The sequence below is a fragment of the Lytechinus variegatus genome, chromosome 11, assembly GCF_018143015.1.
Source record: "Lytechinus variegatus isolate NC3 chromosome 11, Lvar_3.0, whole genome shotgun sequence".
In the NCBI taxonomy this organism is placed as follows: Eukaryota; Metazoa; Echinodermata; class Echinoidea; order Temnopleuroida; family Toxopneustidae; genus Lytechinus; species Lytechinus variegatus.
In genome coordinates this window covers 4,598,323-4,621,901 of record NC_054750.1, presented here as the reverse complement: position 1 = coordinate 4,621,901, position 23,579 = coordinate 4,598,323, and the positions used below count along the sequence as shown (strand labels likewise).

The 23,579-nt window shown below is 36.5% G+C and overlaps 1 protein-coding gene across 1 annotated transcript; it reads left to right on the top strand.

The window, feature by feature from the left end:
• Positions 1 to 1,161: 1,161 nt before the first annotated feature.
• LOC121423930 lies at positions 1,162 to 20,833 on the top strand. The gene is made up of 12 exons (XM_041619477.1): positions 1,162 to 1,461; positions 2,288 to 2,374; positions 8,964 to 9,191; positions 11,621 to 12,304; positions 12,950 to 13,123; positions 13,917 to 14,094; positions 15,476 to 15,546; positions 15,979 to 16,203; positions 16,878 to 17,012; positions 18,216 to 18,305; positions 19,608 to 19,692; positions 20,199 to 20,833. Exons 1-12 carry the CDS (start codon positions 1,362 to 1,364, stop codon positions 20,389 to 20,391), a joined length of 2,250 nt encoding a protein of 749 aa, XP_041475411.1. The 5' UTR covers positions 1,162 to 1,361; the 3' UTR covers positions 20,392 to 20,833.
• Positions 20,834 to 23,579: the final 2,746 nt, after the last annotated feature.

The following is a 23,579-nucleotide window of genomic DNA, read 5'->3' as shown; positions in this document are numbered from 1 at the left end:
AAATTTCTCTTGTTGTGAAAGCTTCCCCCCAGACATCTTGTTCAGCTCAACTCAGTTAATGCTGACTTACCGTACTGGATTCAGTGAGAATTAGAACGAGCTATATCGGTGAGCTGCCCCCGTCGCGTCCCGAACGGGCCGAAGCGAAGGCGAAGACATCCATGACCCGACCGAAGTCCTCAGGGCAGGCCTCAAATATTAATTATATTAACCTCGTAGAATTAGGATGGGTGGGCCTAGTCTAGCCGGCCCTAGTCTTGAGGAATCCATGAAGATATCTTTTTAAAATCATTTGACATATACTTCTTCATAATTCAGAGTCTTGAACGGACCCCATCCATTATTCCATAAAGAGACCAAAACAAGGTCATCATCATACTAAGTATCATCATCATCATGTGATCATGAGCAGTGACTACTGACTGAGTGAGTCTGGCAGTGTTTCCACAGGCACAGCTCCAAAATAAATTTCCCGAAATTGAATCCCAAATTTCCTGAAATACATAACTCGTTCGTAGGATGAGTGGATATTTCCTGGAATTTTCAAGTTTAATCATGCTAATTTTAACAAAAGTCAGGCAATAATAGAAAATACAGCGAGCCTAAGTTTGGCGTAGCCGTAGGTGGCCAAAATCAAGGAGGCGGAATTTATCTTTTTTTTGTTTACGCCCTCTTTACAAATACGAACAAATTACAAAGTCCACATGTACACAACGCAAATACAATAGCGTCGACCCTTGAACCGCTTTGTATGACGTACTTCCGGTTAGCGATGCCGTTTTGAAGAACAATTTATAGATAAGAATTAAAATCACAAATGCCAAAATTTAATACGTGATTATAAATGTATTTTTATTCCTAATTTCATGTCTATGTTTCTGTTTCTCTCTGTGTCATCTTGAAAAATAATGTTCCTCAGATAACAGTCTATGCTATTCATCCGTGGTGTAGCAACATTTCTCGGAGGATTGTACTGAACTCTTAATACAGAGCTACCAAGTCTCACGCATTATGCGTGAGACTCAAGCATTTTGGACTCTTGTTCATCCCCTCAAATCTCTGTCTCACGCAACTATCACAGCCTATCCCCATATACATTGTACACAATGTCCGTGATCTCACTCAGATTCACAGAAAAATAAAATCTCACGCATAGCTGGTCTTTGAACTTGGCATCTCTGTTAATATGCCCATCCTAGATGGGACGTATCACGCTTGGTGTCCGTCCATCTGTCGGTCCGTCCGTTAACTTTTCCTTGTAAACGCGATAACTTCAGTTCAGCTTAACGTATTATTATGCTATTAAAATTTAAGAAGTGAAATTCTTCTTTTGGTCTTTATTCCAGTGCGAGGACATCAGCATGGATGAGACGGAAGTATGCATAGCATCCTTGGAGGATCTTTGTCTTGATCTGGTTGGAAAACTTGTGTCCAGTGTAGACCTCATGAATGAAATAAAAGGTAAACTGCATACCAGGAACTAATAATTTTTCTTGTATAGGAAACCACTCAATGGCTGGAATACCACTTTTCGGGTCGTGGGGGGATGTCACAAAGAGATCAGTGTGACTTAGAGTTGCACTTAAAAGTCCAGTTGTGTGCCGAATAAAAGGCATCACCACATTGGTTAGATAATGCTAAGAGGACATGCGCTACTGCATGTTAATCAGTAAGCAACCGCTTCACCTCTTGATAAAGAAAAATACATGTAATTGTGAATGTAGCGTCAAGTGAGTTCGTACAGAATACAATTAAGTGGCCACCAAAGTGGGATTCTGGAAGAGTAATTTGCTGAGAAATTTGCGAAAAAGCATGAAATTTGAGCACAATATTTGGTCTTTTTCAAAGCAATAATATATGCTGTCCCACACATGCTTATCGGTGACACAGCATTTGCTCCATCGACAATTGCTACCGGCTTTATTTCGTCTAAGATATAGGGTTAGGGTTGCAATATGGTGTGATATTAGGTTTAGGGTAGGATACAGTGTTAAACCCAGGGTTGGAGTTGGTCATTCCATTAATGTGTGGAATTTGAATCAGAGCAGGAGCAAATGTCATGGAGCCATGCTTATCTCTGTTGTTGGTCTTCATTTCTCAGCATCGCATGGATTTCATGATTTCACAAAGTTCAGTTACCGGTAATGTAAACTGTACCAGATCTAGATTTACAAGGATGCAGTGACTGACAATGAACCTTGCTTTTACAGTCTTTCTCAGTAATTCAGTGATTACTGCTATTTATTTATCTTTAAATCTAGTTTGTGTTTGTTTTGTCATTCCACAGGTCTCCCTCATACCCTGTTAAAATGCCTTCTTCCTCGATGTGACAACTATAGGCTAGCTCTCCTTCATAATACAGCAATCAATAGAGGTAAAAACATCAGGTAAATTGCCATCTGGTCTACGCCCACTGTGTCTACTTCCATTTAGGGCCTGAGATACACTTGCGTCAGGTTTGAAGCCGCCTCCAACGGCAGCTTTTGAAACTGAAAATGCTTCTAAGAGATACATTAACCAGGCTACCAATTCAAGTGAAACGTTTTTTCTATCGTTCGTTAGCAATAACTGTTGTTTGCTATTTCTTGTTCAGTGGTTAAGCCGCCTAGGGGATGATTTCGGGACTGGCATTGCCTTTTAGGTGACACAGTCCAGTGTGGCAATCAAGAATAGTGAGCTGATATCTTGGGCCTGGGTCTCATCCCAAATGGTCTAGTCTTATCAAAATTGTTAGTTGACCAAGTGGGTGTAGCCATGATGGTGCAAGGGCAGTATTAAAGGGGATCTAAAAATTAGACCATCTGCCATTAGACCACCCACAGTTTAGGCTAAGAAAGTCTGCATATACAGTTGGTCTTCTTCTTCTTGATGATACTCCTCAATGTCCCTATTAGAGGAACCACCCGAGGAGGAATTGGGAGTGCGCACTTTGTTTCAATTCGACATGTAATAAAGAAGGTTATCACCCAAAATTGGAGGAGAAAATGGACCTATGTTTAACCCTAAATAGACTTGGCTATTTCGACGCCTAACAAGACGGGGGGGGGGGGGGGGGGGGGGGGCTCGATCACGACGAAAATTGGCATGCGCATTACCCATGGCATTTTCTACAAAACTATAATATCAAATTATGCGAAAAATCTCATTGCTCATTAATTGTGCTAAGTTATGCATAAAATCACTAAGTTTGCTCTAATTAATCAAATAATGCCCCTCAAATGTTAATTTTTGTTTAACATACTCTAGATAGGCATCTGATCAAATTTATTTTTCAAAAATGTCAACATCACAATTAATTTCTTATGTATTGTTTTCTAAATTTCTTATGTATTTCTTTGTTTTTCGACTTTTTTTCAGTGGAAATTATTTTGACCATAAACGAGATAAAATTAATTGATTTTAAGCAGTAAAATGAAAAATGATGATACATCTTATGAATCTTAGCTAATTTACTATTTGCATTGGATTTGTCTACAAGTTCATGTTATTGAGTAATTTTGGGTCTGCATGCACTTATGAAATACTGCGTAATTTTGGAAAAGTGTACCTGGGGGTCACAAGTTTGGTCTCAAAAGTTGCACGAGACTTGAAAGTAAAATGTCAGCGAGCGATGCAGTCAAAAAATTTCGAGTGGCGGATTTATCCCAAAAAATATCGAGGGGGGGCTGAATCAGCCCCCCTCCCCAGTCTTCTTAGGGTTAAGGCCAGTATCTAAAAATTAGGGCCACGTTTAGGGATTTTCCAGTATATAAAACCATATCCCATGTTTAGGGATTTCTTTTAAAAAAAGCGACCCGTTCCTGTGGCACATCCCCGTATGCCTTACTTCGTGAGTACCCCCCCCTTCCCCCGGGACTCTCAAGCAGTCCACAATCACCTTCTGTCAAAGAAACTATTGTACTTTATTTCATATTCAAGTTTACAACTTGAAGTTTTGATAGAATGAAGAAGAAGAATTTCTCTTTCAGATAAGTTATTTGATTTTTTTTTTGCTTTTTGAAGACCAAATGACTATTTTGGCTTTTTACAGAGAACCTTCTCTGGTTACTTATTGTTGGTTTTAGGATGGATCATCACATATGTACCAAGTTCTATGACTCTAATATACTTGATGTTTACTAGAATGGATTTCCATTAATTCTGTTTTGATATGAGTATGATATTCCATTACATCAGGGGAGTGTTTCATGAACCACTTTGTAAATGATTGTCACTGAAAACTTTCCTCCGATCCAGGCAGATCCGGGGGGGGGGGGGGGCACAGTCAGTATATAATGCGTGGTGGGTATGTGCCGTGGAGGGGACCCCCATTTTTACTCTCTAATCTCCGTTCCAAGTCATAGCATTTTTATCTTATTGAGAAAAAGAACAAAGAAAGCCCTCCATAGCATAGCATTTTCTTCTCATCGAGAAATAAGAAGAAAGAAATCCGCTCCAAAGTTTCACATACATGTATTTCGTTACGCCGTTCCTCTTCAAATGCCTCATCTTGCTTTCCTAGTATAAATCATACCTTTAATTATTATACAGATTTCCACTGGCAATCTTTGATTCCCTTTTCAATTCATCAAAAAATCAAAACATTTGTAATCTCTTACATGTAATTCTAGACTTGTAATTTAAGAGATTAATTTTATGACTGTTCCCCCAGATACTGCAATGTATTCATATCGCTGTTGTTTTAGTCTTTACATATGCTACCATTTCTGCATGCCATCACTATTTGTTACTAAAAGATTAAGGTTTGCTGTCTCTGTTATTCAATATTTGCACTGCATTTTTACATCCTTTTTCTGTTGTTTTACTCTTAGATACATAATTATATTGTCACTGTTAGATGTACTTAGCATTCTGCTCTGTCAGTACCTACTGTGAACGATGAGAGTTACGTATTACAGGAAGAGGCTGATAATGACTGTATATATGTAACACCAGAAGAATTTTCAAATGAAAACTCTGGTAAAACACATGGTTTTTCACTCCTCCATTTAAATTGCCGTAGCTTGCCAAAACACTATGATGATATAACGTCTCTACTGTCACATTTAAATAATTCTTTTGGTCTTATAGCATTTACTGAAACATGGTTGGACAATGGTAAAAAAGATGAATTTAATATCAATGGATATAAGACTGAGAGTAAATCACGAAATAATAGAAAAGGAGGAGGAGTTGCATTTGCCATTAGAAATGATGTAAGATACATCATGCGTAATGACATCTCAGTATTCAATTGTTATTGTGAAAGCCTTTTTATTGAAATTTTAAAACCAGGAAAGAACATTATTGTTGGTGTCTTCTATAGACCACCTGATAAATCACATGCACATTTTATGGATACTTTAGGTAATATTTTGTCTACAGTTCATAATGAGAAAAAAGAATGTATATTTCTTGGAGACTTTAATATTGATTTAATGAAATTAGATGTACAGAGTTCTTGTAATGAGTTGCTTGAATTATTTTACTCATATTGTTTTTTTCCTTGTATTACAAAACCAACAAGAATAACTAACACCACAGCTTCATTGATTGACAATTTATTTACAAATAGTATGTGCAATATTTCCACAGGAATACTAACCTGTGACATATCTGATCATTTGCCAATATTTGCCATGTTTGATTTTAAAGGTATATATGAAGATGAACCTGTTACATATAAACATCAAATTAATGATATGAATATTTACTGTTTTCTGAATGTATTATCTTCAACTGATTTTGATAATCTGCTTTGTAGATATCAGGAAGAGCCAAATTATATGTATAAACAATTTATGGAGTTTTTTTCTGAGACTTATAATAAATGTTTTCCTCTCAGAAGATTAAAAATAAAGAAAAATCATAAACCATGGTTTAACAAAAACCTTAAACAGATGTGTTCTAAAAAAAATAATTTATATAAAAGGTATATTAAAAATCCTACGTCTTACAGAAAAGAATGTTATACTAAATTTCGAAATTCTTATACAAAACAAATACGTGATGCAAAAAGAGATTACTACTTTTCTAAGTTTCATATGTTTAAAGGAAACATTAATAAAACATGGAAAACAATTAATGATCTGTTACAAAGAAAAAGACTCCATAAAAACACCTCTGTATTCCAATGTAACGGTTCACTTATTAGTGAATCTAAGAATATTGCTGAAGGTTTCAATGATTATTTTAAGAATATTGGTCATGAAATAGCTGGAATGAATAATAGTAATACTTGCAACAACTTTGAATCATTCTTGGGTAAAAGTTGTCCCTATACAGCTTATTTTTTACCTATTACAGAAAAAGAAATAGTTAATATTGTTTTATCTTTCAAAAATGGAAAAGCTCCTGGTTTTGACTCTATTGATTGCACTGTTGTCAAAAGAGTTATACATATTATTTCTAAACCACTTTGCAGTATTTTTAATTTATGTATTGAAAAGGGTATTGTACCTCAAGGTCTGAAAGTTGCTAAAGTTATTCCTATACATAAAAAAGGACCAAAAGATTTATTTAAAAATTATAGACCTATTTCCTTACTACCACTATTTTCGAAAATTTTTGAAAGATGCATCTATACACGACTTCAAAAATTTCTTGATAAAAACAAAATTCTTTTTAATAAACAGTTTGGTTTCAGAGCTGGACATTCCACTCATCATGCTATCTTAGATTTTTTAATGAGTGTGTCTAAAGCAATTGAAAACAAAGATATTATTATTGGACTGTTCTTAGACTTTAAAAAAGCATTTGACTCCATTAATCACAAAATACTTTTAAAAAAACTTTCTCATTATGGAATCCGTGGTGTTACTTTAAATTTATTTCACAGTTATTTGAGTAACCGTAAACAATTTACAGTGTTCAATTCTATAAACTCTAATTATCAAACTGTATCTTGCGGTATTCCGCAAGGATCAATCCTCGGTCCCATACTTTTTTTGATTTACATTAATGATTTAAATTCAGTATCTCCACTATTAAATTGTTTGTTATTTGCAGACGACACCAATATATTTTATAAACATAGTGATGTGGAATGTCTTACTCAAATCTTTAACTCTGAACTTTCAAAGGTTAGCAAATGGGTTGAAGCAAATAAATTACAACTTAATTATGAAAAGACCCATGTAATGCTGTTCAATGCTCCAAAAAATAGTGCAAAAGAAGTAAATATATATATTAATGGCAACTTAATTCAACATGTAAATACTACACAATTTTTAGGAATTAGTATAGATAAGGATTTAAAATGGAAGACTCATGTTTATGAGGTCTTAAGGAAAGTTTCCAAAACAATAGGAATAATGAGTAAACTTAAAGACATTTTACCACAAAATATTCTTCTTACATTGTATAATTCATTGATTTTACCTTACATATCTTATTGCAATATTGTTTGGGGATCCTGCAAGCAATACTTACTGAACCGCATCTTTCTTCTTCAAAAGAGAGCAGTTCGTATAATATGCCATAAACCCTTTCTTAGTCATAGCAGACCTCTTTTCTTGAAATTAAATATACTCCCAATTTCTTTACTACATGATTTTCAATTATCTGTTTTTATGTATTCCTATTATAATAACCTTTTGCCTAATAATTTTGACAACATTTTTCAAACCAGTAGAGATATACATACATATAATACTAGAAACTCAGCTGATACTCGTGCAATATATGGCCATTATTCTTTCTCAAACAACATATTTTTATGTAGGGGACCCATTATTTGGAATAAGATCCCTCAAAATATCAAGCAGTGCAAAACCCTTCAAAGCTTTAAAAGACATTTAAAAATACATTTCATGCAGAAAGTCTAATAGTAATACTGATATAGATACAATTGTATACTTTTGTTATGTTTGTTGTTCTGTATTTCCTGATTGCATTTTTTTTATTGTGTTGTTTTGTGTTAATTTCAGGATCACTAACTTATAAGTTCCTTGTAATTTCTCAGTGATCCTTCCACTATTCTTGAATATACTCACTTTTGTTATTATGTATTTTATTGAAATATTTATTCTTCTTGATTTGTATGTTTTTTAAGATTGTGGTAAATAAAGTTTCAATTTCAATTTCAATTGAAACGCTACTACGAGCTGCAATTTTGGTGAAAAGCGGCCGTAGAGCGCTGTTCGACCATCGCCTCTGCACCCACAAGGGCTAGCTTCATGCACGCATGCCCATTCCATAGGTATGCACTACGCACTCACACGCAGGTGACCCGTTCCAAGGACCCCTGTTTTCACAAACATCTGTAGTTCAGAAGCCCGTTCCAAGGACCCTCCTTTTTACAATAAGCCCGTCCCAGAGCCCCCTTGTTTGTCTCGCCCGCGGCACATATCTACCATTTTTTTGGTCGAGTACCCCCACCCCTGCGGAGTCAGATACAAAGATATAAGTGTTTCAGTAGCTTCATGCACGCATGCCCATTCCATAGGTATGCACTACGCACTCACACGCAGGTGACCCGTTCCAAGGACCCCTGTTTTCACAAACATCTGTAGTTCAGAAGCCCGTTCCAAGGACCCTCCTTTTTACAATAAGCCCGTCCCAGAGCCCCCTTGTTTGTCTCGCCCGCGGCACATATCTACCATTTTTTTGGTCGAGTACCCCCACCCCTGCGGAGTCAGATACAAAGATATAAGTGTTTCAGTAGCTTATAACAGATAGTCAGTGAAAAATCAAAGACTTATATTCATGAAATCCCCGGGGGGGTTCTCAAACAGTTAAGTGTGACTTCGAGTCGCAGTTATGTGCGGTATATAATGCATCACTGCATTGGTTAGAACATGCGGGACGCGCTCTTTCGCGTATCAATCGATCGGATTAAGCGCGAAAACCCATGTGCAGGTTGTCGTTTAAGCACGACTCTAAGTTACACTCAACTCTTTATGGAATGCTCCCCTGATCTCAATGATGTACCATCTGAAATATGACTTCATGTAAATAATTTGTTAGTCATTTTGATTTCCCAGGTCTTGGCATTCAGACAATATGGCGTGACAGGTGCAATGCTAGGTTCCGGTGGTTCTACCGGCACCGGTTCAAGTCCAACCTTCATGACCCATTCTGGCAGTGTTTGGTGTGTCTATCTGCAACCGTACACGATCGGTGTGTACAGGATGATGACTGGTATCAAGTCTACATGGACAAGGTGTGTGAGGAGAATATAGAAAAGATAGGGACAGGAACCACCAGTCAAGGTAGGAGAAACAGTTCTAGGCCAAGTTCTGCGTTGAATTTTAATATTTAAAGGAGAATGAAACCTTTGGAACAAGATAGCTTGTGTGAAAACAGAAAAATTAAAGAAACAGATCAAGAAAGTTTTAGAAAAATTGGACAAATAATGAGAAAGTTATGATCATTTGAAAATTGCGATCACTAATGCTAGGGAGATCCTCAAATTGGCAATGCGACAAAGAAGTGTGATGTCACTTGTGAACAACTCTCCCCATTACTTTAGTATATATTTCACTTAAATTGCCTCTTTTATCACATCTATCAGTAGATCATGTGTTCTTTCTATAGAAGGGCATGTAATACAGATTTTTAAAGAATACATCATGGATAAAGAGTTTGTATCACCATAAGAAAAAGCAAAAAGAGACATTTTGAGGTTATTTTATAGTTCTTCAAAGGGAAAGTTGTGCACATCCTTGTCGCATTGCCAATAGAAGGATCTTCATAGCATTAATGATTGCAATATTCAAATGCTCATAACTTTCTCATTGTTTGTCCGATTTTTCTCAAACTTTCTTTGCTCTTATTCTTTGACTTTTCTGTTTCAACACAAGCCTACTTGTTCCAAAGGTTTCATTTCCCTTTAAGGTGTATGGGTGGGTGTTTTTCAAAGGCATTCGTAAATTATAAGCAACTTTACAAACAACTGGTGATTTTTTTCTTGTGCGAAACGATAAACTGGTTTATTTAGCTTCTAAAAAAAGGATCACCAGTACTTCATAAAATCGCTTGTAACTTACAAACAACATTATGAAACACAGGTTTAAATATTTCTAGGGTGAGGCCTCTTAACCCTAGAAATATTCAATGAGCCTGTGGGTGTGTCATAAAGCTGTTTGAGTTTCAAGCGATGCTAGGGCATGATGATTGCTTAAAGCAGTAGTCTTGCAATCAGAAGCCCATGTTCGAAATTAGGGCAAGGTCCTAGTGCTCAATGATGAGGTGAATACTTGAATTTCAACGAACCATGGAAACTTGTTAATTTATGCATATTTTTAAAAATTCACATAAAATGCTTCTTCTTCTTTATTTGTTGACCGATTTTGAATTTTTTGCTTCCATCTGGTAGAGCTTCATGAGGTTCACCAATCTTCTACACAGAATTTTGAAATTTTGACCAGAACAATTTTTATGCTAATTTATGCGAAATTAGTTTATGCACATTTTTAAAAATTCACATAAAATGCTTCTTCTTCTTTATTTGTTGACCGATTTTGATTTTTTTTCTTCCATCTGGTAGAGCTTCACGAGGTTCACCAATCTTGTACACAGAATTTTGAAATTTTGACTAGAACAATTTTTATGCTAATTTATGCGAAATTAATTTATTCATATTTTTAAAATTTCACATAAAATGCTTTTTCTTCTTTAATTGTTGACCGATTTTTACTTTTTTTCTTCCGTCCTGTAGAACTTAATGAGGTTCCCCAAACTTCTACACAGATTTTTGAAATTTTCAGTAGAAAATTATTTATGCTAATTTATGAGAAATTTATTTAGAAATCACAGAAAATGCCTCTTTTTCTTTATTTGTTGACAGATTTTGATATTTTTTCTTCCATCCGGTAGAACTTCATGAGGCCCACCAAACTTCTACACAGAATTTTGAAAATTTTCAGTAGAAAATTATTTATGCTAATTTATGCGAAATGTATTCATAAATCACAGAAAATTCCTCTTCTTCTTTATTTGTTGACAGATTTTGATTTTTTTTTCTTCCATCTGGTAGAGCTACATGAGGTTCACCAAACTTGTACACAAAATTTTGAAATTTTGTCTGGAAAATTATTTATTCTAATTTATGCAAACTTTATTCAGATATCACAAAAAATGTTTTTTCTTCTTCATTTGTTGATCAATTTCAGTTTTATTTGCTTTATATGATAGCTCGAGGTGGTGATACAAAATTTAAACATAGAATTTTGCAACTCATTGAATCTGCTGTTTGTTCATATATTTTCAAAACTCACAAAAATTGCTTACTTATTTGTTGATTGATTTTGGTTATTTTTGTTCCATCTGAGAGCTACATTAGGTTCACCAAGGTTCTACACAGAGTTAAGAAACTTTGACTAGATAATAATTAGTACTTCATTCATATGAAATTTATTCATAGATCACAAAAAATGCTTCTATTCATCAATTTTAATTCTATGTCCTCGATTTATGTCACCAATATAATTCACTACAGTGTCAACTGGGCTGAAATTAAAATTGTGTTAAATTGTGTTGCGAGATGCTGGAAGAGCTCCACATCATTGATGTGCTAGTTTTTATTTCATGTTGTCTGCAAGGAAAGAAAATTGTGCCAAATAGCAAAATGGTTGTTTATTTGAATGAATATTGCTCATAAAGTACCTGTCTGCATGATTTTGTTTTCTGTCTGTGATAGAAAGTGAATTCATCTTGAGATATCCACTCCAGAGGGCAACACCTGGCATTGACTACAAGCCGAATCAGCTGTTCCTGAGCCTCAAGACCGTGATAGCTCTAATCAGATCACTAAGTGCTCTTAACTTCCTGTCGCATCATCTACGAACCCTCATGTGCAGAATTCAAATTCCCACCAAGTACAAGGAACCGGTTACATCTGCTTTAGAGCGGTTCCTGAGGGTTCTTCTTGGTGGGGGCAAGCTTGGAACAGTGTACCTCAAGGAACAGCAGGTCATTCGGGGTGAATCCGTTGACTATGCTCGCCTGCTGGTTATGCTGCTGCTAGGAAGGATGGGCGATGGAGGAGAGACAGAGAGGGAACAGACTGAAGAAGGTTACTCAGACAGAGATGAGAGAAGTCCCGAGAGCCATCCTTCAGAAGCTGGTGATTTCAGCGAAGATCTGTATGATTTCTGCTTCCAGGAGCCAGTGAAGCCTGATTTCCAGCGGACATTGGATGCTTCTTCGGACTCAGATGGTGACCTTGCGCCTTTCCAACCAGCAGGGACTGTCTATGATATGTATTGTGAGGAAGGTGCTGTAGGAGATGCTAGAGGGGATGCTGTAGGAGAGGACAATATTGCTTCCTTCGTGATACCTGATATCCAATTAAGGGATCCATGCTGTCACCATGTTGATCTCGGTTTGTTTAGTTTGTTATTTTATAGAGTCAAAAGGGGCCTAAGCTTTCAATCCTAGCAGAATCTTTGTCGGAGGCAAAATGACAAAGATTCTGCTAGGATCGAAAGCTTAGGCCCCTTTTGACTCTCTAATTTACTCCATTGGCTCAGTTTTCAGCAGCTGCTTTCTACCATTTTATTATCTTATCTGAGAAGTCATAGGGGAAAGCAGGCTAACATCAGAAGGGTGAGGGAATTGCTGTCATGCTGGAAATGTTAATCAAACATATGGAATAATTATTTTAGAGTGCTCCCTGACTCTACCTGGAGGGAATTATGTCATTGTGCGGACATAAGGTCTGCAGGAGGAGGATAAGTTTAGCAATAAGTAGACTGACCATCCATAAGTAAGCTGCATTTTTAATCCCCCCCATTACAGAATTTTGGTGGCCTGACTCTCAATTTAGGTTGCCCGAGGCCACTGCTAATGTCGAGCCCTGATTAAGACCATGTCGGATGCTTCTTGTGTTGCTGTCATATTGTGTGAAATGTTGATGGGGGGCATGATAGGGTGATTTATTGGATACCAAGGATAAGAAGCATGTATTTGTGATGTAGAAATAAGTTCTCTTCAGATCTAACCATTCATTTCTGAAATCTTCTTACAGACTATAATTATTTCCAGCACTTCTTGAGAGTTCCTGATTCTAGACCAACCCTTGGCTATTCCGTCTCCAATCTAGTCCTGGTCTATGTTGGATTAAATCCCAAAAGCTGTTCTACCCTGGCTGAATGTTTGGTCAGATCTACATCATTACAGTCATTGGCTCTGATACAGTGTGGTAGGTTGGTACCTTTTCTGTATTCTCACCTTGTTGTTGTTGAAAATGATGACAAGGATTGTGATGATGATGATGTTGATGATGATGATAGTAATGGTGATGATGATGATGATGATGATGAAGAAGAAGATGATGATTATTGATGATGATAATGATGATGATGATGATGATAGTAATGGTGATGGTGATGATGATGATGATGATGAAGAAGAAGAAGATGATGGTGATGATGATTATGAGGGTGATGGTGATGATAATGATGATGATGAAGATGGTGGTGATGATGATGATGATGGTGATGATTATGATAATGATGATTATGATAATGATGATGGTGATGATGACGATGATGATGATGGTAATGTGGATGGTGTTGATGATGTTGATGACTTGGGGGATGATTCATTTTCTTTCTCAGCAATGAATTTTAATTAGCATTATACCTGTATAAGGTTCATTAGGTCGTATACAATTATTGTCCAAATAAAATGGAATTTTGTACATTTACAAAAGTATGTTATAAATAAAAGATTATATATGATTATATAAATGTATATAGAATAGAGATCAATATAACTTAATAAAATGTATTATACATGATATGCAACATTTATTTCATAGCATTCAAAAAAATATTCTAACAACTGAAAATTATTAATCTCAGCTCTATCATAGCTACCAATAAGTAGCTTTTCATGGTTGCATTCTGTCCGGGTATCCATTTACCTCACCTGGGTCAAGTGTGGCAATTGTAGATCAAAGTGAAGTAGTGACCTGTGTACCTCCTTTTCAGTCCTGCCTTCTTGTGGCTGGTGTGAGATCATGTCTGGATTAGCTATAAGGGCTCAGAAGGGATTAGTACTCCAAGAACTTGCTCTGACATTCAGCCCAACCTACAGGACCATACCTCTGACTTTGTTTGGTCAGTACTGTGCACACAAACTCAACGAGATGCTGGAAGCTTATCTTGGGTAAGTAATCACATATAGGGATGGATTCAACTGGAATGGGATGGAAACTTAGTAATTTCAATCGCAAGTTCTAGTCACACTTAAACCTTTGTGAACCCCTTTCCCTCCTGGAGACTTACCGGTACATTATCATCAATATATGAAACCAAAAGGCTGGGGGAGCGAATTAAAAGAAAAGAATGGAATTTTATTGACAGTATGGAGATGATTTTTATATACATGTAGTGCATTAACCCTTGGGGAGGGGCCATTTCCATTGACGAGTGGATACCATGCGCGACCATGAAGTCTCAAAGAGCACCCTAAACACGTATTTTCCATACTCTGAAAATGCACCCCTTAACGAGTATTGGCATGTGAAACCCTACCCTTAACAAGTATTGGAAACAAAACAATACTATTGGCAAGTATTCCCTGAATTGAACCCCTAAACAAGTACAGCGATATTTCAAATGTTATGTCACGGACGTCGGTCGTCAGTTTTACCTTCATCATTGTGTTTAGTACAGCCCACCTCGCGCAAATCGTACTCTATAAACACGTAGTGTTGACTCTTGGGGCAAAAAGTACATCCTTTATAAAACATTTCAGTCTTGATTTTTATACCCTCGCAAATTTGACCCTAAACATGTAGCTTTCCTATCGAAATTAGATACCCTTTTAAAAATAATTTAGTGTTTTTTACACCCTTATTACGTTACGTATGTAACGTGCCCTATCTTGAAAAAGACATCCTTTTACATGTTTTTTTGGTTGCGCATGGCATCCACTTGTCAATGTAAGTGCCCCCCCCCCCCCGGGGCATTAACAAACTGGTGTCACTCTCAGATGAACTACTAGTGGCCAAGAGGATTAGTCTTTGGACTTTGAAATAAGGGGTCGAGGTTTCTAATCCCAGCCATGGCATGATGCTGATAAAGTGTTAGCTCAGGCCAAAGCTGAGGTAATAGTTGCGCTTTTCATCCTCTGGCAAAGGCCACTTTATAAATCCATCTACATGTATTATTATTCCTAATTAATGCTGGTCTGATGTCATTGATAGCACCTTAAAAATTTCAACCTCATTGTTAAATTGTGCGGGCGTCATGGCTAGTGGTTACGACTATCGGACGTGGGTTCGATTCCAAACCATGGCGTGTTTTCCTTCAGCAAGAAATTCACCTACATGGTGCTGCACTCAACCTGGGTGAGGGGAATAGGTACCTAGGAATTTATTCCTTGAAACACAGTGCACATAACAGCGGCTCTGCTAAAACCAGGTTAATTATGCTGCATTACTTTAGAGAGCTTAGAGACTTTTGAAAAAGTAAGAGTTCAGTGCGATATGAACAATATAATTATTATTACAAAAAAAGATTGCCTTTTCTGTTTTTGTTTACAGCCTAAATCACAAGATGACGAGTCTGAAGCTGGAGCTCCTCCTTACCCGAACATGCCAAGCAGCTGGTAATTGTAAGTAAATAAAAACTGGATATTCGCAGGTCTTTCATTATGATAGTAACTAACGGAGGTCTGTTCCAAAAAAAATGTTCATCGTAAGAAAATTAAGGTTTTTAAAACTCAAATAAGCATGATTTCTGCATTTAACTTTTTTAACTGTGCCAGCTAAGTTTGTGGTGTTTTTTTTTTTTTTTTGGGGGGGGGGGTTGATGCAAAAGAAGGAAATGCAAATTAATCAAATAAAGGCACTTATGTGCCTAGAGATTCTGTCCATTTAAGCAAATCCTGAACTTTAATAATCAATCATATTAGAAATCATATTTGGGCTTTATATTCTTTATTGGTAAATGTGTACATATTTGTTTCTTCTCGTCTACCATATCTTCTCTTTACATTTCTCTTTCTTCAATTTACAGTAATACTCTACATATTTTATATATCCAGCATTCCTACCTAAGTACCTACCCAGTATATCCTGCCTTACCCTCAACTGCTGGTGCCGACCGTTGACCTTGGATCATTCCATCACTCATCCAATCCACCAGATAGTCTCACCTGCAGACCTTTGTCGTGCCATCCAAGTCAAGGACTCTATCCTCACCGACCTGCTGCTTGAGAATTCATCGCTTGAGACAGAAGAGCTGGATAGTCTTTTTGCTGCTGCTGCACGTAAGCTTAAAGTTTAACTTGTTGGTTGTTACTTTAAGATTGTTGGTAAACTATAATATTATTGGTTATTATACAAATAGGCATGAGTGTGATGGTACAAGTTAAATGGAGTGTCTCTTTCTTTCAGCGGATGCGAATTCAAAATGTTGTACCATTGCACAAGTATGAATATTTGCTATATGTGTTGTAAAACGCCTTGAAAGTTAATGATATCATGAAAAATAATAGATTTTTACCTAGATGTGAATCTATAAAAATGAGGAAAGAATTTTTAGAAAGCAAAGAGCAAAATCCCTCAAGCATGCATCTTATCAGCAGCAGTAGTGCGCATTTAGTCAGTAGGCCCAAAACGTATTGCATTTGTATTTATTTACTAAGGGCAATGAATTAAATCGTATTGTAATGTCATCTCCCAAGCTGTACATTTTGGATGGTACATGTCACAATTGTTTTATTTTTTGCTCATGCACATTAAATTGTTCAATCCGGTCTCATATTGAACAGCGAATTTTGTACAGGAGCCTATGGGATATCCCTCGTATTTTGGTCCTTTGTTCAATACGCGCTCGTATTAAATGGGCAATGGAGGCAAACCTAAATGTGCGTTTTTGATGCATCGCTTAAACACTCTACATAGTTAATAAAAGGTATTGTGACTGTTCTGTTCTGTTTAGATGCTGTTTCCTTAAAGCGGTTGAGTGTGAGAAGAAACAGGTATTCCACATCTCATCCTACCGGCCTCATTGCCTTACTGCACCAAAAGGGATTACGCTCTCTTGATTTGTGCCAATGCAAGTTCTCAATTAAAGGTAAGTAATGTTATTAACGGTGAAATGCTAATCCAGGGTATCTTTAACTCTTCATGCGTTACATTCGCATTATTGCACATCCGTAGGCGTGTTTCGTTCGCATTTTTGCACAACCACACATTTCCCATAGACGTCCCCTGTCCCATTGTTTTTCGAACAATTGCATGCCCCGGAGCGTGCCTAGCTACAATGTATAGCCTGGCGTTTTTGTATACCGTACATGTGTACCGATGATCGATCGCGCGTGCGACATTAGTTTAGCGTTCGACGGATTATCGCAGTTTACAAATTACAGAATCGTTGAGTTTTCCCCAAAAATCAATACATCCTGATCACAGCCAGGAAGTTCATTGAAAAAGGAGAGGATAAAATCAATAAAACCCTCCTCACAAACAATACCATGGCCAGGTTTATTGTTAGGAGTCTGTGACTCATGGCACGAATGTGAATGAGACCCTAAAATAATGCAACACACAGGGGGTTTACAGGTGAACGCATGAAGAGTTAAAGGTATTTAACACATTGTGGTCTGATACAAGGGCAACCTTTTACTTTTCATTGAATTATAGTTTGTTTCCAGTATTTTCTTTTAATCATGTAGAAATATTCTCTCTTTTTTCATAAACACTGAAGAATTCTCATTTACTTGTGGTTTAGTTGGATGAAATAACATCTAAAATTGTCTGATAACTTAGGACACTGTTAAATTTCCTTTATTTTGATATTTTGCTTTCAAGCATAAGCAAATGTATGTACATGTAGTTCAAAATTGTTGGTTTATCTCGCTTGCATAGCAGAGCGAGACTTGAGGCGCCCTTGGAAAAGCGTCGATGTTGGCGTCAACATTGAAATCTTAACCAAGTTTAAGTTTTTGAAATGTCATTAACCAAGGAAGTATATGGAACTGGTTCATGAAACATGGGACAAAAGGCTTATCAAGTATCACTGATCGTCTTGTGTATGAGTTTAATGTTACATCACCAAGGTCAAAGGTCACGTGACAATAAAACATATCTCGAGACAATCGACACTGACCTTGGAGTAAAGCAATGCTCAGAGTAACTCCCCAGCATTTTGCTCCTTTTCGGTGCCAATGTGTTTTGCCTCCCCCGTGTTTGCTGAGTTCTGTTACAAGACGAGACATGAGACACCATCAATGTCTCCAGACCCACAATACTGATGCCATAAAATGTTTCTTCCTAGACTGTGATATAGATTCCCAAGACGCTCTTGTAGATGCACTTATCAACAACTGTAACCTTCAGCAGCTTAACCTTTCAGATCGAGTTCTAGGTCAGTAATGACGCAGTCACATTTCCCTTCTGGCGGCCGTGTGGCAAGTCGAAAACAGCCGTTCTAACATTTTTTCTGTACCAGCTACATATAGGTGGTTTGAATAAAAAACAAAATATAACGGCTATTTTTTACTCTCCCTACGGCGGTCGTAGCGGAAATGTGACTGTGCCTTAAGTGTTAGAATTAATTCCTATCCATTTTATAGCCGATTGAGGTATGCAATTTTGGGGCCAGTATTCTCAAAAGTGGTTTCAATTGTACCATGCAAGTCTACATAGTCCCTTGTTTTTAACCATGGCATGGTAAAATCAGACTACCGGTATGTAGACTTGTGTGCATAATTTCGCTTACATGTATTTCTTTGCGTTCACTGAGAAAAGTGAAATTATTAATGCACACGTTTTGTAAAGGGCAGGCATGATAATACAAGGAATCTGTGTTGTTCATGGTATTGTACCATGGTACAATTGAAACCTCTTTTGAGAACACCTCCCTCCTTATGCTTGTAGAAATGTTGTGGCTCAGTGGATAATACTCCAGACTTTGAACCACAAGGTCCAGGGTTCAAATCCCACCGCAGTACTCGCGTCCTTTGGCAAGGCATTTATCTACATTTGCCACTCTCCACCCAAGTGTAGTTAATGGGTACCCGGTAGGAAGAAATTCCTTTAATTCTCACGCATCTGATAGGGTAGCCATGCTTAAGCCGGGGAAGTAGTATGCAGCGCTTAAAAAGTTTTGTATTAAGCGCTATATAAATGTTGCATATTATTATTATTACACTAGATTGTTAAGAGACTTCAGATAAAGTATGTGATGAGCAGTATATAAGCAAGAATGATCAATTATTTTTATTATTATCAGCATCATCATTACATTGCTAGTTTCTGAGCACAATGATTATCCTTTGTGTTTAACAATTTTTAGTCAAAGACAGCACAACGTGCTGTTAGAAATGTGGTATGGATTTTCAGTTATTTTTTCTCTAAATCATACTCTGTGCGTAATTATTAGCATTCATAGGAAGTTAAGGATTTTGTAAATATTAATTCTTAATCAAATTACGGATTCGAGTACCTGGCAAGCAGAGCATTTTGTGATGTATCTTGTCTGTGAGAACACAGTACAATTAGTTATCAGCCAATCAAATACAAGTATTTCAGTACATTATAGATTTCTTTGAAAGTCATGGACAAGTGACTTCGAGGAACACTCTCCATGGGTTCCCAGTTCGTTATGAATTAACACTGTATTCTTTGAAATCTCTAATGCCTTTGATCTCTCTCTTGCACTTTCTAGGTGATGAAGATCTTGCCATTCTGAGCAGAGCGTTTGCCGACACGAAGCGCACCAAGCAACATCCTGGATACTGCCTTTCTATCTGGTGAGATTCCGATTATATATCCATTGTAGTAATTTTTTTTTTTAAGTTATTGCTTTCTGATTGATATGACTTACGCAAAATTCTGTAAAAAAAAAATTCTTTGCATTTTCGCCAGAGTGTTTTTTTTCCTTTAGATTTATTTCAATTTTATGACCTATGTCCTGGCATTGTCTTATGAATAGGCTCTATGTGTATTAGTAGCTGTACGTTTTGAATTTGGCCATAACAGATGTGCAAGATTTCTAAGAAAATGCACCTATTATATCTTACTCTTATCTGAGTAATTTTTTTAAAACATTTTTTTCGAATGACACAAAATGTTGGAGATTGGTATTGGGTACGATGAGAGCCCTCAGTCCTTTCTATGGTTAAAAAATGAGCAGCCTTATACTATATTCTTTCTACAGTTTAATGATGAACAGCCTTCTACTCGTACTGAATAATGCACATTCTCCCAATAAAACCACCTTTTTTTTTCTTTTCCCCCACCTCTTTCTTTCCAACAGTCTTTCAGCCTTTTCATCAAGGGCCTTAGAGGATTTCAGGGAGATGCTCTCAAAGGGAGCATCCAGTTGTCATAGTAACAGGAGACTGCATTCCTTAGATCATTTGAGTCTGGACTGGAAATGTTTTGATATGATAAGAACATTGAAGACAATCATTCCTCAGGTGACCTGTCCACATAGATTATCAAGTTGACAATGTTTGATTTGATAGGAACATTGAAGATCATCATCACTCATGTGACCAGTCATGTGACCTGTCCATATAGACTCTCAAGATGACAATGTTTTCATATACATGTAAGAACATTGTAGAATATCAGCCATCATGTGACAAAAAGAGCAAACAGTAAGATCTCATGAATAAATTATCATAATTCATTCATATTAAGTATGCAGTAAAATATATGAATTTAGTGAAATTTACCTATGCAATCATGTAGGTTACGTCATTCTCTACCATTATGCAAATATTTGTCACGTTCTGCTGCTGGGAGTGACAAGAATCAAAATATCCCTGAGCTATCAGGGTTAAAATGTGTCATTCTGTGAGAAGCCTAGTCCATTTACTCCCAAAATAAGCTTATCCACAAAAATATGTGTGGAGAAATTAAATGAAATTTATTCAAAGCAGTGTACTGACATGAAAAAAATAAAACAAGTTGTACATTTTCTGACCTGTTATTAATTGGGTTTGACTGATCTTTGTAGTATAATATGGATAGTGTGAAGTTATATGGCTGAAGGAATATTGGAGAAACAATGGTGATTGTAACTCTATTAAGAATAGGTCCAAGTCTGTTCAAATGAAGTTTTTCATTTAAGGTACATATCTGATGCAGTGAAACAACATTTTCCCCTGCGACAATTGCTCCAGGCTTTATTTCATTTAGGGTTGCAATAGGGTCTTATGTTTGTTAGGTTTATGGTAAGGTTTAACCCTAAAAAGACTGGGGGGGGCTGATTCAGCCCCCCCCCCTCGACATTTTTCGCGATAAATCCGCTGCGCGAAATTTTTTGACCGCGTCGCTCGCTGACTTTTTACTTTCAAGTCTCGCGCAACTTTTGAGACTAAAATTGTGACCCCCGGGTACGCGGTTCCAAAATTACGCAACATTTCGTAAGTGCATGCAGACCCAAAATTACTCAAAACCGTAAATTTGTGTACAAATCCAATGCAAATAGTGTTCTTAGCCAAAATTCATAAATGTTTCATTATTTTTCCTTGTACTGCTTAAAATCAATTAATTTTATCTTGTTTATGGTCAAAATAAAGTCCCCGACAATTTCCATTGAAAAAACAATAAAAACTAAAAAGTCGAAAAACAAAGAAATACATAAGAAATTTAGAAAACAATAGAATACATAAGAAAATAAATTTGATTTTGAAATTTTTTTAAAATCAATTTGATTAGATGCCTATCTAGAGTATATGAAACAAAAATTAGCATTTCAGGGGCATTATTTTATTAATTAGAGCAAACTTATGATTTTACGCATAAATTAGCATAATTAATGAGACATGAGATTTTTTGCCGAATTTGAAGTTATAGTTTTGTAGATAATGCCATGGGTAACGCGTGTGTCAATTTTCGTCGTGATCGCGCGATCAACGGCCGAGATCATAAGGGGGGGCTGAATCAGCCCCCCCCAGTCTTTATAGGTGTCGAAATAGCCAAGCCTAGATAGGGTTAAAGTAGGGTATAATTTCAAAACCAAGGTTGAAGTTAATCATTTGCTTAGTGTGTTGTGATTTAGAGAGGATCAAATGTCATGGAACCATATGATGTTCCAGAAAAATCATAAAATGATGATTGTCAGTACTTTGCCTACGGTACATTTCAATTTCTGAACATCATTGGTTAAAACATCATCTTTGGATAAGAGTGATATCAAAATAATTGATTTTTGTGTGTTGGAAAATTATTTTCAAATTGGTACGTTTGGGGTCCAAATTTTGTTTACACAATGGCCTTTCTCTGGAACTGTTTGATTTTTTTTTTGTGGGGGGGAGTTACCCATCTCATCCATTTCTTGATGTCACATGTTGACACACATCATTGGGCTCCCCCAAACAACTTAATCTTTACCAAATTTTTTTATCATCTCCCACAAATATTTGTTAAATTTGAAAAGAACTATCTTAGTAAACAAGCATAGAATTCACAAAATGACTTCACAAAATTTGATAATGTACAGATCTTGTTAAAAGTCCTGTTGATCGATGATGCTAGCAATGACAAAATGGAAATTTTGAAGGCAAAGAAGTATTTGGACATCTAGTAATACTGTATGGAGACAGAGAAAGAGGGAGAGAGAGAGGGGGGGGGGGGGTTAAAAGGGAGTAATGGAGAGAGGGGGAGAATAAGAGAGGGCAAAGGCAGAGAGGGTGGGGGTGCCACTTCAGAATTTTGGTGTGGATTAACAAAATGCTTGACAAACTTCTAGGGACATGTGTATCATGTTTATAGAACTCAAAAAGTTTATTACTAATAACTTTATCAATGATTACATAGTTACCCACATTATCAAATATGACATACAGGATTATTTCCCAACAAGCACCTTTTTTTCATTGATAAACACAACCAATATAGTATATATGTTGGAGCTCCTCTGGCAATTAACAACAAAATTATTTACAAAAAAAAAAACTTTACTGAAAGAAAAATTTACAAAAAAAACCCAAAATCTAGGAGTTTTTAAATGAATGATAGTAATAATAAAAAGAAAATCCCAACAAACTTTTGGCCTTTTTTATCTTTCTGTACCCTATGTACCCGTTTTGTACTCAGTGAATTAGGCTATAAGACTTTAACTTACATTTTATTCAAAATCTCACCTCAATTTCTATAAAAAGGAGAAAATTTTACAATTAAGTTCTCGCCCATATTGGGATTCGAACCAGCAGTTATTGTTAGCACAAGGATTATCCCATTTTTAGTTGCTCGAGTCGTTACCAATTACTTTATAGTGTTATGATACATGTTTAATGTATAATAATGTAGCGTGTGGGAGCATATTTTTCCCCCCATTTATGATAAGGGCTAATTAATATTTATGGTACCCGGTAGGGTTTTATTTAGTCAGTCTATGCCTTGTGAATATTCATGGAACAGAATATATCGTCATTTCCAACACAACGATCAGCCCGACTGGTTTGGAGCAATCAGTAAAACCATACACTATTGTGAGTTTACTGCAATCAAGATCAATGATGCAGGTTTGAGTCTCACCGGCTTGAACACATTTTCAAAGTTCTCTTTTTTTATTAAAAATTGAGGCAAAACTGAAAAAATACAAGTCCAAGATTTGTAGTCTGATTCAAAGTCTAGAAAAGAGTTCGCCCTTATCTTGAAGGGTAATCCAGCCTTGGCCAAAAAA

Coding starts and splice junctions, on each gene's coding strand:
- LOC121423930 (XM_041619477.1), top strand. CDS start 1,362: ATGGATGAGACGGAAGTATGCATAGCATCCTTGGAGGATCTTTGTCTT. Junction 13,124..13,916: donor ATTGGCTCTGATACAGTGTG/GTAGGTTGGTAC, acceptor CCTCCTTTTCAG/TCCTGCCTTCTTGTGGCTGG. Junction 17,013..18,215: donor ATGCAAGTTCTCAATTAAAG/GTAAGTAATGTT, acceptor GTTTCTTCCTAG/ACTGTGATATAGATTCCCAA.